The sequence below is a fragment of the Electrophorus electricus genome, chromosome 12, assembly GCF_041902795.1.
Source record: "Electrophorus electricus isolate QZ-2024a chromosome 12, ASM4190279v1, whole genome shotgun sequence".
Classification (NCBI taxonomy): Eukaryota; Metazoa; Chordata; class Actinopteri; order Gymnotiformes; family Gymnotidae; genus Electrophorus; species Electrophorus electricus.
The window spans coordinates 4,120,001-4,137,500 of NC_137508.1; the positions used below are offsets into that span (position 1 = coordinate 4,120,001).

Here is a 17,500-nt window from a genome sequence, read left to right on the forward strand (position 1 = left end):
TCAGCTCAGCATCCAAGAAATCATGCAGAGGTCATCTCACTCACAAATGCAGTGAGTGTATTTTGCATTCATTCCATATCCAGACCATTTTTACTGTCCATTGAAATGCTCTGCAGTAATTCATGTTGTTCTGTTTCGGCATTGATTGACTCTGGGCCAGCTGGAAATTTCATCTGTCGAGACCTGTTGGATCAGTTGTAATCACTCTCCAACCTGGCCCCAAGTACATGCTCTGAATGGTCATATTACAGACCTTACTGAACCCTTCACCCTGGTTGGCAATGCAGTTCATCAAGAGGAACTGACTGTTTACCTGCTGGAGATTTCCCACTGCACAGTCAACTTAGGTCCCACATGGTCACAGGTGCATAATTCCCCCACTGACTAGTCCATGGCTTATCCCATCATTGCCCATGGTCCCCCAGGCTCTGTCTTTCCCTCACCTTCACTACTTTGGAAAGCCTGTTTTTTTTCTGGCTGTGGATATTCCTTCTCAGTATTCCAATCTTCAAGAGGTGTTTAATAGGACTACAGCGTCCAAGCTACCCCCACACAGACCGCACGACTGCTCTATTGACCTCATCAAGGGTCTTCTGCTCCCCAAATCACATCCATATCCACTGTCCCCCACGGAACCTGTATGATAGATGGGTATATCTCTGAGGTCTTAGCCCAAGGGTTTATCCATCATTTTAAATGCCCTGTAGCATCCAGTTTCTTGTAGGAAGAAAGAATGGCATCCCTGCATAGATTGCCAGGGTTTGAATACCATTACTGTTAAGTACCCCTAACCTCTTCCTCTGGTTCCCTCTGCCTTAGAACAGCTGCACAGAGCATGCTACTTCACTAAATTTGATCACTGTAGTGTTTGCAACTTAGTGCATATCAGGAAGGATAACTAGTAGAAGACCACAATCCTTACCACGTCCAGACACTGTGAACATTTAATCATGCCGTATGGCCTATCAAATGCCCCTTCAGTCCTTCATCAGTGAGGTTTGAAGGCACACTGGGACACTTTGTCATTGCCTATCACTTATCACTCTGTCATAAATATAGATTTATTTCGGATTTATTCACCTACCTTTCACCAGCATATTCAGCACTTTAATGCTGTACTGTGCCTACTGAAGCACAACCTCTAACCTATGTGGAAACAGAAAACCAGCAGACAATTTCATTCCTAAGCCATGTTTTCGGCCAAGGTGGAGTAGTTTAATTCAGTTTTACACCGGCCCCATTCGGAGTATGTAATTGGCATTACAGAATTTCCTAGGTTTTGCACATTTTTATTCCATGTTTATTCAGAATTTCAGTAATATAGCAGCCCCCCCCCCCAATGGCTGTCCAGGAACCTCTCAAGCCATGCATGCTTTTGCCTCTCTTTCATAGTGGTGATGGATGCCACACAGAGGTAGAAGTGTGAGGAGTTCTGTCCCAATGCCACTGAGACCCCCCAGTTTACCAGTTTCTTGGCACTTTTTGAGAGAAATTACAATAATGGCAACCATGAGCTCCTGGCCATTAAGCTGGAGCTTGAGGAGTGACATCACTGGCTCTAGGGAGCCTTTCACCACTTTGTAGTACTAACTGATCATAAAAACCTGGCGTGCATAAGAAGCACTGAACACCTCACATCCTGCTGAGTTCGCTGGTTCCTCTTATTTGACCAGTTCTCCTTTAGTATACCTTACTGTCCAGGTACTAAGAACTAGTAAGTGGACACTGTGTCTCGATTACCTGAACCCATTCTTCCTTCCTTTGTTGTGTTGGGAAACTCATCAGCAACATCCACCGAGGTCTATCCCAAACTCCCTCTCTGCCTAACTGTCCATCAAGGAGAACTTTCATACCTCTTTCCTATAGAGACCAACTTATCACCTGGGCCGACACCTCATTTACATTAGAACTATGGAGTCTAAGACCCAACAGCTGACCTCCCGTTACTATTGGTGGGAGCACCTGGTTAAGGAGGTTCATAGACTCATTCCATCATGTTCTGTTTGTACACCAGCTAAAACCACCAGATCACTGGCTTCATAAAAACTCTTATTTCTCACCATGCCAGAACAACCCTGGTCCCATATAGCTTTGGATTTCGTCACAGACCTGCATTTATTCTATGGACATACTACTGTTTTAACCATCATGGATCGTTTCTCCAAGTGCTTTCATTTTGTTCCACTGCCTTTCTTCTCATTGGCCTTTGAAACTGCAGGACACCTATTTCATATTTTTTTGGGCATTTTTGGTTTGCCTGAGGACATACACACTGATAGAAATCCCTAGTTTATGTAACAGGTTTTTGGGAGTGTTTTTCGAGAGGCTAGAGGTAGCTGCCAGTCTACCCTCTAGCCATCAACCGCAGTCCAACAGTCAAATCAAAAGAGTCAATTAGGAGCTTGGCAAGTTCCACCATCCCTACTGCCAAGAGCAGCAAGCTGAATGCGGCTGAAAGGGGCTACCTCCCCAAGGCTGAGAGGGCTAAAAATACCATTGTCCACACATCCACTGGTTTAACCCTGTTCAAATGTGTGTTAGGCTTTCAACCTCCTTACATACCCTAATACACATTTCCCACACTGACTTGCCTGCTGTTGATGACTTGATGAGAACCAGCAAGCAAGTCTGGGAGAACACCCACCTGAGGCAGGAAACCATCCTCCTGCGTCAGAAGGCACAGGTGGATTGCCGCCGTTTACTCACTCCCAGCAACAGCAATGGGGATTGTGTCAGGTCGTGTACTCGCAAGTGACTGAGGAGAACCACTGTTTGTCTAAAGACTTTTGCATTTCGCCTTCTTTCCATGTCTCCCTTCCTAAACGTTTTAGGTCCCCTGGACAAGAATGCTCCTGACTCTGCTCCCCCCGACTACTGTTGCCGGATTCCCTCCTTATGCTGTTTGCCGTCTGCTGGATTCTCAATGTTACAGGGGCAGACTACAATATCTCATTGGCTGGGAGGGTTACAGTCGGAGAAAAGGAGTTGGGTGCCTTCTGCTGACACCATTTTATCCTGGACTCCCACCGTTCCCGTGCTGCGAGTCCTGTCCTGTATGCAGGGGTTGCCCTGCACTACTCACAAGCCATGCCCCTCACTACTAGGTGCTGTTCCAACTCCCCTGTTATAGCGGGTTCGACGTGTTTCTGCTCTTCATTTAGTGTTTGTCTGCTTAGTCCTCTTGCTTGGTACTCTTGCTGTTGTAATGCATAGTGCTGTTGTGTTTGACTATTACAACTATTGCCTGTTTTTGTTCTCTGCTTATGTCCTGCATCCTGTTGTACTGCTGCCTGTCCTTTCAATAAATAAAATAACCTGAGGACTATTACCTGTGTTCAGATACTCCATCTGGTCTTGATGAGACACAATTTGTTAATGCAGTGTCCAATCCAAATGCATTAGGGATCCACCGCGGCTGCGACCGGAAGCCATCTACTGGAGCCTAGAGACCCCTATCGCATTCTGTCAGTAAAACTCACTGTCTCTCACTCTAGTTTAACTGAGTCATAATTACAGGCTGAAGTTGTAGGAAGGCAGTAGTGACAGAATCTGCCAATTTACTGTCTGCAAAGTGGGATACTGCAGCTGAATCAACACTCAATACTAACTCTTGTCCACAAGTGCACACACACACACACACACACACACACACACACACACACACACACACACACACACATACACACACACACACACACACACACACACACACACACATACACACACACACACACACACACACACACACACACACCATATTAGTGTGTGCATGCTAACGGAATGACATGAATGAAAGTCTTAGCCAATGACAGCATATGTCAGAAGATGAGAAGTATAGCAAGAGAGGAAATACAACCAGATTATTCTATTCTTTCCTTGTTATTTTCAGTTCTGTGGTACTCCTTGTGAGGAAAATTACAGTATGCAGTGAACTGTGGAGTGCTGGGGTGTAAAACACTTATAAAAAATATCATAGTATATTCATATTCAAATGATTTTCATCTAGGTCCTTCACATTATGTAAAATTAAGAACCTAAGCAGTAACATCTGGTAATGTTCAAATGTGTTTTGAACTCAGTATTTTGACATACAGCATATCAGTTGAGGAAGGCCAGTTGTAGCTGTGCTCAGTCCTCTCCTCTGTGGTCTCAAGAGCCCAGACAGGTTTCCTTCAGTGCTTCTGGTCTCCATAACGCACCACAACAGTTCAAATATGGTCCTCTTCTTGCATCTTTGTTTTTAACCTCTCCTCACTCTTTCTCTTCGCTCTATGAATGAAACAGCCTGGCAGGCTGCCAAACAAAAGCCAGCCAGCCTGATTCTGCAAACTTTCACATGTCCCTTGAGGCACTTGTCCAGAACCATTGTGCCACACTGGCTGTTGGTCAATATAGAAGAGTTTCTGAGGTCCAGTCTACGGGAGCACTGGCAATACCTGCTTTTGGTCTTTCCCTGATCTAGCACACCTGAGCCAGCTTATGAAGTACTTATCAGATTCACGGTCTGAGAAGTGTTGAATCAGAGGAAAGATAAATACTTGTGGGATATTTTTGTGATGTGTGGGTCCCCAGGATCCCCTGCTGGGGTAGAATATAGGAGATCTGTGGAGTGTCATGGAACCATAATTGGCCATTAAATTCCTATAATAACCTACATTCTAATCATCGTTAAACATCAGACGTTTTGTTCCAGATTTTATTGATACAGAATTGTTGTAACAGAGGAAAAAAGGTGACAACAACTTTTCAAGGTGTGTTACTCTTTTGCACAGTAGAAATATACTATAAGAGATGTTGAAATAAATGGATTTAAATGTGTGGATTTAGTGAATAACCTCCAGCTAAGTCTTGCTTTCACTGTGCTAAGATGACATGGCGCTGACACAGTTCCACAGATGCAGTGGCGTTCATGTGAATACAAGATTTGCCTGGGAAAAGAGCACAAAGAAGGAATATTTCCAAATATGTGGAACTATCATTCTAAGGCAGGGTGGTATCTCATGCTGACAATAAACTCCTCTGAATGTAATATTTGGAAGAATGTTACATTTGGAAAGATGATTGTTATAGTTGGGTTAATGAAAAAGGAACCCTGGCCAATAGGGGTGATTGAGGGCCTTGATAATTCACTGTTCACCACATTACACAAGTTTGGTTGTAAATCTAAAGCCTTTGTTGATATATCCTTTACCGTACTTATCTCTCTCATCGTTTTGGCTTTCGGTGAACACTCACACCAGCAATTAACCTGATAGAAGACCAGCTATGAATATGCAGTAAACATCTTGTCATACGTCCATAAAGGTGGCATCTAGAATCCTCTTGTCAACACATGGATACTTATGTCTCCTTCCCTAAAGTCTGGAGAAGAGAACACGCCGCTATTTTCAACCCAATGACCCACTAATATATTCTCTTTTTTTATGAGAGCTTTTTATGAGAGTCTGTGTTTCGTAAGTGATGCATCTTTACACTTTTGGTACACTGTCAGTATGACTTCAATTCCCCAGTCATGGAGAGTTGGAATCACGAGCTGCATTTCATTTCAGCTCTGCTGCAGACTGGTGTAAAATGTACTCCTGTTGTGACAACAGATCGATTCTTGCAATATGATCCGTCTGAGAGAACCACATCCCCACTCCTGTTCTCTTCTCTGGATAGAGAGCGTTATCTTACTTTGTCATTTGATTTTACAATATCCAGGTCATAGCACTTGCAAAACTCATACAATGACTGACTGCTGAATACAATGACTTTTTTCCAGACACACTTCATTTGAGTGACACCAGATTATTCTGGCAACTTGGGAAAACTTAAATAAATAAATACATCATGTGAATAATCTAGTCACTTTTGAATTGAATTTAAATCTGAATACAATGTTTAAATGAGAAACATTGTCAAAAGAGTTAAAAACTATTCTCTTATTAAAAAACAGCCAAATAAATTCAGTGGGAAGTGCATGTCTGCAGTGGGCACCTTCCAGTGCTCACATGCCCAAACATTCCTTTTCTTTACTCTCCCTGTGATCCAGGCCGCAACGGTACGGGAGCGAGCCATTTGGATCAGAAGGAGGAAAGAGTTGCTGAAGATGAAAGACAGCTTATCTGAGAATGAGAGGACTGCCCCATACACGCACGGTCAGTGTCTCTGTGGCAGCTGCTAACATATACAGTAGCTAAAATATACATCAGAGCTGTGTTCGGGTTGGAGAGCTCTCTGACTGCAGCAGGAACCTGTGAAATGGCCTCTTTGCTTAGGGAAATGGAATAGGCTACAACGTAATGTGGAGGAGGCCTCCCAGACAGAAGAAGAGGTATCTACCAGTCAGTCTATGTAAATGTTCCTCTTTTGTAGATAATTGGATTGGTAGTTCAAATTTTCAGTGTGCTGTTGAAGTGTGTGTGTGTGTGTGTGTGTGTGTGTGTGTGTGTGTGTGTGTGTGTGTGTGTGTGTGTGTGTGTGTGTGTGTGCGTGTGTGTGTGTTCAAAATTGAGGAATCCTTATAAACATTGCTCCTGAAAGCTGTTTGAAGCTAGTTAAAATAGGATAGAGGATAGAATGAGTAAGATATCTGAAAAAAAACCCCACAATGAGTCACGTAGGATCAGTTCAAATAAGTTCAGAGAAAAGACATATGTTACTTCAAGGGCAGCACTGCTTGCTCTAACCAAAAAGGGCTATTTTAATACGTTTTAAGTAGCAACACTAGGAAGGTACTGTTGCTTATGAGAAAAAAGTCATTCACTGATTTATTTTAATTACCTTTCTCTTGTGAATTGTCCAGTGCTGCAACCATGTGTCATATATTCGTCTTAAGAACATGCGCAGAGTCTGTGTATCATTAGAGCATGTAAGGACAAGTTCAGCGTTTCAAAAGATGTGCAGCTGATGTGTAACTAAAAGCTCATTAAACGTGAAAAGACTCTTACACGACTAGCCTGAAAGTTACAAATCGTGACACTAGAGGGCGATGTTTAGCTACTAATGGTATTTACTAATGCATGCCTTATACATATTTTATATTCATTTTAATATATGTCAATGAAGAATACACATCCCAAAAAAATGCAGCTGTATTCAGCTTTCTGTAAAGTTCATCTAAAAGTACAACAGAATTTTGATGGAAAGCCAATACTGACTTTTTAAATGCATTTATGGACACACACACACACACACACACACACACACACACACGCACCCCCCCCCCCCACACACACACATACATATATATATATATATATATATATATATATATATATATATATATATATATATATATATATATGACAGTACAGAGTTAAGTGAAACGATTCACAGGCCTTGTGCAAACATCATAACCTGAATTCATTTAGATTCTATTTTTCAATGAAAGATGGGTGCGTCCGATGATTTTTAGGCTAACCATTGTGCTCATGTTTTGAGGTCTCTGTGCTATGAGAAATGAATCACCTTGAAATGGCATCAACAACAACAACAAAAAGCCTAAAATCTGGTTGGTCAGTAGTGATGTATGTGCTTTGAGTTTTGTTCTGGTTTGTTTGATCATAGCACTCATGCAGCAGATAAAAAGGTTTTAAGGAAAGTGCTCCAATGGATCACCTTATGAATGGGATTCTATTTTTTCAGCTGGTTGAAGTTCTAATGATTGTTTGCTTGTTTTGTTATTTCACTGGATAAAAGTGAAGCCGAAGGTCTGCTTATTATTCAGGCTTCGTATCCATAGGGTGATTCAGGTCCATTAATTTTGTGGTGTGTACCCTGTTTCCTATAAAAAGACCTAAGCATGAACAGAATGGCTTATGTAATCAGCTCAGAGCATTAGCAGATATTGTTAACCACCAGGCTAATTGTGAGTGCAGTGGTTGCTTCCATGTAAAAACATGCTTTTTAATCACTTTACATTCCCCTGCAAGGCAGAAAAACTGCCCAGAAATGAAGTCTGATTAAATAGTGCCAACTACTGGCTATATTTGGTGTCCAGAGAGGTTTAATCACATTACGGGGGTTAATTGGTTTACTGATTTAATTTCCTTCCATGACTGCTCCCTCATATTGCCCTGAAGAAACATGATATGCGATTTATCTTCCATTTTCCACGTGCAAAGTGCTGAAATGTCCAATAGACAGGTGCCAAGCACATAAGCATTCTGTAAACCTTTACAAGCACATCACTACCATAAGCGTTCTGTAAACCTTTACAAGCACATTACTACCATATATAAGAGTTCTGTGTTTTTTTGCAAGTGAGCAAGCTTAATATGATAAGTATTGCTTTAAGATGCTGCCCATACTAATAGTGTTTTACAATCAGTGATTAACATGGGATTACCATCTGACTGTGTTCAGTAGTGGTATTTACTTTTAAATAACTTACAAACACTGTTTAGTAAAAGAGAGAAAAGGAGTGGAATATGGAAGGGACCACAACTGCTTCAGTAATAATCCTTAAGGCTTTTTAGCTTCACTGTAACTGGATCAATTGCTCCATCAATATTGTCCAGTTAAGTAATAGCCACCATTTCACATTCGCAAGGAAAAAGCAATAATTTACACTGGTGTTCCAGTGTAAATATAACATCAATACACATTCAGAAGAAAACAAGTCCTGTTGGAACTCTGCATTAATCTTTTCTGTCTGACTGTGTTATAACATTGCAGTTTTGTGCATTCAAGCTTTATGTAAGAACATCACCTTGAATAGGAGAAAACACACACACACACACACACACACACACACACACACACACACACACACACACGCATGCATGCACATAGCAAGAAACTCTTTCACTTCTCCCTAAACATGTCATTAAAGTGAAGAATCAGTTCAGCTTGGCCCAGTGTGGTTTATGTCATGCTGAAAGGAGACTTCTACTCAAAGAAGACAGTTCAGCCCAGCGTCTGCGGGGATGTGCCGGGCTGAGCTCCGGGCTGAGCTCCGGGCTGAGCTCCGGGCGGCCTGCATCCTTGCTGGGTCGGTTCTCTGTCCAACCCCCACTCCACACCTCCCAGCATCCAGCCTTCTCATGCTGTTCATCTTCTCAGACTGTGTGGAATATGTTGTTATGTGCTTGGTGCTCTTTCCAGTGCAAACGAAGCCAGAGGACATTTCGCACAGCCTGCATGTGCCTGTTTTTAAATACTGAGTTTCTGTTTTGGAAAAATAACAAAACAAAACAATGTGCTTTGTTGCTTTTCACTAAAAGAACAGAGCTGGTGCAATTTCCTGTGATTATAAGTCATTATTCTTTTATGACTGAAATAGACAAGTACTGGGATTTTTGTGGTCCAGGACATAATTTCTGTGTAACACAATTTTTCCTAGAAAATAGATATTACATAATATGATACATTGTCTGCTGTTCAGATTTAGCAATTTTATGCTTTGTCCAATTCATTCAAATGAAACTAATAGACTGTTTACCATAGTGCTGTAACAGCAAAGTAATTCATAGAATGGAGATTTGGTTATTTTTCCTTCATCATTATATACACCCTAATTTTTCCAAACTTTTATCAAGAAGTAAAAAAGACACTATACTTTTTGTTTATTACCACTATCATAATACATCGAGAAAAATAAAACCATGCATAGTGTAACAACCTATGTACATCCTCTTTTCAGCTAACAAACACTGCGTGTTTCAATGTTACAGAACACATGTACGGTATATCGACTGTAGGCGGATCTTCAGATGTCCTCCATGAAACCCACTGCTGACGTGTCACGGTTAAAAGAAGCGAAACCTTTAAAGGAGCAGAGTGCAGTGCAGACTTCCTGTTAGTTTCTTCTTAGTTTAACTTCTTAGTTCCTACAGTCACACCCAGCTAAACGATGCACTGATGTCATTAACGCGTCCGTAAGGTTGTATTAACCTGCAGGTACCGTGAGAGCCGAGGAAGTATAAGACAAAAAAAAGTCTCATTGTTCAAAATGTATTTTTCAAAACAGGAATTTAAAAGAATAATTAAGAGCTTTGGGGGTACCTCAGGGTAAGGATTAGCTGTTTTACTCAGTGTGCTATTGTTGAATCATTTGATTGCTTTTGCTATTAGACTTAAGCACATCCATTTTGTCTTAATCTTTGGTTTCTGGTCAGCATTTTCCTGTTAAGATATAAGGCACCAGTATCCCATACACTAACTAGGAGTCCAGTGCTTGTTTGGGTCAGACACTGGAATGCGGTAAAATCACTTCTAATGTGACATGTATAAGAAATTTTCAGGAGCAAATGCTTTAGCAATGCTAAAAGTAATTATAAATAAAGTCCTAAAACCCCCATTAAGGAATCTCTGGGATTGCTAGTCAGATTATATCTAGTACTGCAGCGCATTCACGTAATGAGCTTCCTGCTAAATAAACAACATTTATGTTGTCCATATTCTCTGATAATAACCTCAGAGCTGCTTGTGGGACAACTGTTGTACGGTATTTCACAACTGTGTGTTTCAAGTGCAAAAACTATGAGAGACCCCCAGTGCTGAAAAAAGAATGGCTTATTTTTTAAACGATGCTCCCACAGATCACATGCACAGGAAAGTTCTAAAAAATGAGCACTCCACTCCTTGCAGAGACCAAAGCTTCACATGAGCCTCCTTATCATTACGTATGTTTGAAGCAATTCAAGTTCTATGCTTTGTTCTACAAAGCATAGAAATAAATTACCAGAGAAATAAATTACCGGCCAGTTGGCACACTGACTGACATAAAAATGCTTTCAGCACAAAATTCTAAATGTTCAAGCTCTTCAAATGTTTTTTCATATATGAAAAGATTATCACTATACACTACTTTCACTGTATTTAACATTCAGTAGATAATATGTGGTCAATTTTATTTTAACCACAAAATTAATTTGTGTATCATTTTGTAGTTAAATTCCTTCAGCCACCAAGGTAACAAACCAAATTCTGAACAATTCAACTGTATTTCTTAATGGAGAAACAAAATGAGTTCACATTTACATTATCGTTTAAAAATTATTCCATATTTACAATAAATAGCCACAGAGGGCATTTGTACCATTCTCTATCCTCTGGCTTATTATAATATCATATCATATTCGTAAATATAAATTTACATGGAGAATCATCATGTATTATAACCTCTTTATAGTCAAGAAGGGAAATCGCATGCAATAATTACAAATACAAATTCAAGCACTTGTAACGCTTTGTTCCAGATGGAAGGCCTTGGAAGGGAAGTGCCGTGGGTGCTGTATGGCTTGGCCGTGCATTTAGCCAGTCTAAGCCCTGACGTTCAACACATTACATTCTGTCATATCCGGTCCTGTCCAGAAAATGGATCTTTTTGGATTTCATGCTGTGCTTTATCAATACATTAATACAAATTGTTTCTATAAACCAACATGCCCATGGCCTGTCACCCTTTCTGAACAGCCTTATATCAAATCATCTACAAGGCCATTTCCTGAACACACTGTCGGCTAAATCTAATTTTGGACTTAAATTAGGAATTCCTTGAAATTCCTTCTCTGTTTGCTGAGGACCCAGGATGCCCTGGGAACCAGCAGTGAAAGAAAATGACACCCCCCTCCCCCAAATAGATGACAGTAGTGTGAGCTAGAGGCTATTTTGACCAAAAATACTTAATTAAATATTAGTAAACAAAATAAGTCTTTCATTTGCCAATAGAAAGTGCTTCATTTTTCCATCCCCGGGTTCCACGTCAGTAACCGCACAGGCTGGGGGGGGGGCAAACCTCAGGCCACCAAACCAGAATTCGCTCTCAAGATTTGTAAGAACTCTTAGTTCATTTGTGCCATAGAACATAGGTGTTCACATCACAACCCTTGAGTTCCAGGTACTTCATACTCACACCCTCCCTTCACCTTGGTCTCGGGTGACAATCAAGCAATCAGTTGCATTAACCATTCAATTAGCTGCAGGTGATTGCAAAATCAAAGACTTGGAACTGGACTCGGGGTTCTGAGTTGTCGCCTCTTCTTTAGGCAGTCCGTTCTGAGGATGAAGGGTATAGCTGAGACAGTACAGTGGGAGTCAAGCTCTATTTTGTACATCAATGCCCCGTTTCCCTGCAACCACATGCAGCCATGGCATGTTGCCTGCTTGTCGAATAGGCTGCAAAACGAATAATTTAATGCCAAATCATATAAACCCGTTTATGCAGGCCTGCAATGGGAGCCAAGCGAGCGGGATGGAGCCGGGGCCAGAGAATTTACTGAGGCAATAAAGGGAGAGCAATACCTTCAGTGTACCCCCAGCAGCTCCGCCCAGCAGTTCAAGAATCACCATTACTCAGTGCAAAGCCCCAGGGTGGCATAGCTACAGCGAGCAGCAGGGCAACGTCTGGTCAAGTGCCTAATAACACATTACATTACAGGACAATGCTGTTGAACGGTGACGCTCGAAGGCATTGCTAAATAAAAGATTTGAAATGAAGACAGATCATCCGGGAAAATTAATGTAGTCTATGAGTGGACTTGGGGTTTAGGTCTCTTTCTTTGACATCTTATTGCATCAGATTTGCATGTTAAAGTTTCAGCGTCTGAGCCAGAATTAGAAATCTGAACACGATCCAACAACAACCTAATTATGGTGATTAAGGACCCGCATACGCACTCAGGCACCTAAAATATGCAGATACAAACACACGCGCGCACACTAACACAGTCACTCCTTCATGCATATGTTCTCCTTATTCTCAGCCCACACTCTCAATTACTTACTCTCATCGTGTAATTCAGGCCTTTCCATATATATACATGCCACACAGGAGAACATCTCACACATAGATAAAGACACTAACATCGGTTCATGCTCAGGCAAACATATATGTCACTGTTTAATATTAAACCAAATGGGAACTCCCACAAACGCTGTCCGTCTCTGCGGTATTACAAGTACAGGTAGTAAGTCCAGTAGAGCATGTTCACTATGACGAAGGAGAGTGGAAAGGTGACGCGGGAGTAGTTGTCTATGTAATGTGGGTTCTCTACGTGACAGCAGTTCACGGAACGCAGCATCTGTCGTACGAGGGACAGGTTTCGGACACAGCGGGCCAGGGGCTTGCTCAGGGCCCGCGGGGGCTTGGCCTCTGGGCTTGCGGGGGCGTGCGGCACGGGGTCCGGTTCGGCTGTGGCGGCCCTGGCGGGTGCCTGGTCAGAAGGTTCCTTGCGGCGCTTAGCTCTGCTCGAATCACTGGCAATGGTGGTGACAACGCCATTCACCTCCTCGTCGCAGTCCTGTGGGTGGTGTCCTCGGTACTGAGAAAATGAGAGAAAGAAAGAACGACAGGAGAGAAAGGGGCAGAGAGAGATGGCGCTTAGAAATGTTTACAGATTCGAAATCTGTGAATTGTAATACTAGTGACATGCGTTTTCCACTGAATTTTAAATCTTTAAAGGAGGACGATGACAAGGATAACGATGTCTCCACAGGCGACAGGAATTCTCCAGGAGTCTCACCATTAGTGCGTGGTTGCAGTCTGGATGGTGAAGTGTGCAGAAATGAGCGACAGCGTATTCAATCAGGGCCCCAAAGATGAAGCTGAAACAGATGCCCAGATAGACGTCTATAGCCTTGATGAAGCAGTTGGCGTTGGGCAGAGACGTCCGCGCCCCCATCATCAGGGTGGTCATCGTTAAGACTGTGGTCACTCCTTCGACATGAAACACGTGGTACATGTGGTCAGCACGGCAGGACAAAACAGCCACAGCAATGCTCTGTTTACCCACACATGAAAGGCAACGCGGCTGTAAAAGTGGAAGCGTCTGTGAAATTACAGGTATGGGCATTTATACCCCAAACCCCAAATAGCCTCTTTTCAACTCAATCAAAGGTCATTCATATTTCATCAGAATCTAAGCCTGCTGTAGGAGAGCGAATGGACTTCAACACGTTTGATGTTTTTAAAGCGCTATCTCCATAGTCTATAAATTACCAAAATGGAGTTGCGTTGCTAATTTATGAGGGTACTCACTGAGCATCATTTCGAGGCCTGGGGCTGAACTGTATTCTAGCAAATACCAGTGTGAAGGATATTAGCCTGGGGCGTTGTTTTACTGGCTAGTTTCTCCTGTTTTAAAACTGCACGCTGCAGTGTTTTATGATGTGATGATATGTGGTCCAATCGTGTGGTGTATTGGCGAGATAAAATGACCTTCTCTGGGATCCCAGTGACCTGATTCCGCAGGATGATTGTAAAGGTTTATACTGCCATTGATTTTCACGAGGGAACACTGCATTAGCCAACCATCCCATCTGAAGCAGGTGGCAACATGCAAATGCATTTTATTCCATCCAAGTCACACAGCTGATCAATTTGTTTCCTCCATTGCTTTTACGCATTCCAATCCATTTCATGTAAATCTGAGATTGGCTTGCTTTTGAAGTTCAGTGTAATTATGATTAGCATTACAGCACTGAGCAATGTGAAATTAGATACGGCTGGCCAAGCACATGATTGGTGGAGATAACATACCTATGCAAATGCGAGCAGGCACTGATGACTGGCTGATCCAGAAGGACACCCAGGAGAGGACGACTAGGAGGCTTGAGGGCACATAGGTTTCCAGGATGAAATACAGAATGCTTCGCTTCAGCTCAAAGTGGAAGATGAGCTTAGGATAATTTCCTCAAGAGAGAGAAGTATAACTTTAATTGATACAATTTTACATTGGCGTCTGTTAAAACCTGTACTAGAGCAATGGTAGAGTACGTATAGAAAATGCAGGCCTGTCACAGTGCAAACAAGCAAAAGTGTCAAGTGTATTATGTGTTTGAATATCCACTGTTTGAATGCAAGTCCCTAGGCTGATGTATTACTGAGTCCGGATGATAAGATATGATTTCAAAGTTCCCTCTAAGCTTAAAGTTTAAAGGAAGCTTTATGTACATCACATAGGTTACATTTCTTAATGATAATGTACAGCAAACATCTAAACCCAGAGGCTTTTCTTTCAGGTGTTTGGCTGATACGATAGAGTTTCGGTCTCTAATGCAGCTACAAATTTACATGGTTAATGGTATGAGTGTATTACTGTAGTGCATTTGATAAACATACAGAATTCACACTTATCCTTCAGTGCATCCATCAAAAGACATTCTAAACCTAAAGAAAGCATAGCTTCTGCCTTAATGTTTAAATATACATTTTTGTACCATGATGGAATTTGATGGTTTAAATGACCAGCAAAACTGTATTATTATTTTTTTTAACAGTTTAAATGTTTGCATCAAAAAGAACTCTTGGAGAACCTTAGAAACCATTTAAAGATTGGAGATATGTCCTCTCTCTGTTACCTGTCTCATACATGGCCTCTGACACAGAAGTGTAATGATCCTCGACAGTGTATTGGGCCAGACGAAGAGTGTCCAACCCGCTGACGGAATCATTCCCTCTTGCCCAGTAAAACATCACATCATTGATGTTATAGCCCCCTTAGAGAGAAAGGTTATAGAGGTTATAGAGGTTAAAGGTTATAGAGACTGAGGTTATAGGGAGCACCCCGAAAAAGTGACACTTGTTCACTTTTTGTAGGTATCAGAGACGTTTAGGAGAGGTTAGGCGTATGAGTCACTGCAATGACTGTTCTTCCACTGCCAAATATTTATAGCATTATATTACAATTATATTACCTTCATATTCAGATTCAGGATCTCAGGCATTCTTCATTACAGAAGATTTCAGCTAAATTTCACATTACGGCGCTAAGTTAGGGAATGTCACAAAAAGCAGTAACAGTCTCCTTCCTCAAGAGGGAGCTGTGTAATAGGCAGTGCGATCGGTAGTCATCGCTCATTAATCTCTCCTTCTCTCACTCAAATCGCTGTCAGAGCAAGAGTCCCGTGATAGGGGAAGGACGGCATTATATAAGTATTACTTGTAGCATTAGTATTATATATTATTATATTTGCTACTGTACGTGCTCAGACAGCCTCTCTTCAAGGGCCTGCTGCATGAGGGCAGTGTCTAGTGAAGACCACAGAATAGCAGTGACATTTAGGCAGCAAAAAGGCTTTCGGTAGCAGAACGCAGATGGAGCAAGATTTAGTTTTATGTAAAACCTGTGCTGCTTTCCACTGTTTAGCTGTCAACTGTGTAAAATGTTCCTGTCTGTGTACTATAAATAGGAATAGCAATAACTTGCTGTTAGCTGAGTATGATCTCTAAATGATGCACAGTCATTCTCAATTACCTTTGATACCTTTCCTGAAAGAAAACCTCATTTAAACATCTGTGTTCTAATTAGGACATAATGTGTTGCAGCAGCATTGAATCTTTTATTACTCAGGTCTATCTTTTCTCTGTCAGCCACGGCTGAATATTTTAGTGTAATCTGAGTTCCAAAGCCCCTGACGCAGGTCTGCATCGGCTTTGTAGTCTGAAGCTCGGTACAGGGCTGCCTGGTGACACGTGTGTGATATCCCAGAAATTAGGGATCTACTGATACAAAACAAAATGTGGCTCATGCATACTGCTTCTGATAACGTGTTGTGTTTGTTACACTTATAGAGCAAAATAAACAGGTTTCGCAGTTTTGTATTATGTATGTGCAGTACTGTCTTGTATATGTGCACTAGTTAAGCTTCTCTCTCTAGCTGTTTCACTTTTTTTCACTGCAGTTTTGGCATTACATAACAATGAAGTAGAAACCAGGGCAGAAGGCCACAGACAAATGTGAGACAGTACGAGAGAGAGAGAGAGAGGGAGAGAGAGAGAGCGAGAGCGAGAGCGAGCAACAGACAGAGAGACTGAAGTCACCTAAAGGTTTTTGGTGCTGGGGAGATTTAGGGTCTACAGACAGCAAATCTGGTTTCCACGGATAGCAACAACAAATAACCAGGCTGTCACATTCTCACATACACACATCATGTCATACGCACTCCTCTTTTACAGCTTCAGCCACTGCAAGTACTACCCATATGGCTATAGTATCATTCCCAGTGTCTTGCGGCTTCGAGGTGCATATACAGTATGTGTGGCATTGTGTTAGAGTGAACTGTGTATGCATGTGTGTGTCTGTATTTGGCTGAGGGTATATTTATGTGTGTGAAAGACGTACAAATTCATATTTGTGTGAGGTATGCAAAACTTACTGGCTTTTGATGTGCAGCCACAACATGTACTTATGAAATATGAACCAGATTATGCTGCTGTACACTGCCGATGCGACAAGCAAGAACCGAGGGGTAAAAAAAGAGCCTACATCTCGTTGCCAGAGCAACGCTCTCGTTAATGCCTCCGAAAAGAGAGAGCAAGAGAAGGAAGGAGAGAGAATATGTTCAACTTACAGCTTTCCAGTTGCAGGGTGCACGTCTGCTTGTCCATGGGGTATTTAGTCAAGTCCATGTTGCAAGCCACAGTGGTGGTGATCCTGGAAGAACAGACAGACAAACACCTATTATATTTATTAATGCCGATTTTATTCATCAGCTGCATGAACTCAGGAAATGTCTCAGTTGATATTTATGCCTGGAAAGATTTCTGAATATAGATAGCTCCCAGAAAAAA

General features: G+C 41.8%; 1 protein-coding gene and 1 long non-coding RNA gene across 3 annotated transcripts in view; one reads left to right on the forward strand and one right to left on the reverse strand.

Annotated features, from left to right (window-relative positions):
• Positions 1 to 17,500, forward strand: part of LOC145660376 (uncharacterized) — a 35,867-nt gene that overhangs the window by 7,327 nt on the left and 11,040 nt on the right. The window contains exon 2 of the long non-coding RNA XR_014126696.1: positions 6,035 to 6,140. This is a non-coding gene — a long non-coding RNA (uncharacterized LOC145660376). The remainder of the gene's footprint in view (positions 1 to 6,034; positions 6,141 to 17,500) is intronic.
• Positions 9,535 to 17,500, reverse strand: part of LOC113584805 (gamma-aminobutyric acid receptor subunit pi) — a 30,821-nt gene continuing 22,855 nt past the window's right edge. For both annotated transcript variants that reach the window (XM_035531249.2, XM_027021972.3), the window contains exons 6-10: positions 17,281 to 17,363; positions 15,289 to 15,426; positions 14,468 to 14,620; positions 13,452 to 13,645; positions 9,535 to 13,250 (exon numbers count right to left, since the gene is read on the reverse strand). In XM_035531249.2, the coding sequence (XP_035387142.1) occupies positions 12,882 to 13,250; positions 13,452 to 13,645; positions 14,468 to 14,620; positions 15,289 to 15,426; positions 17,281 to 17,363 (937 nt within the window). In that variant the 3' untranslated portion in view covers positions 9,535 to 12,881. The remainder of the gene's footprint in view (positions 13,251 to 13,451; positions 13,646 to 14,467; positions 14,621 to 15,288; positions 15,427 to 17,280; positions 17,364 to 17,500) is intronic.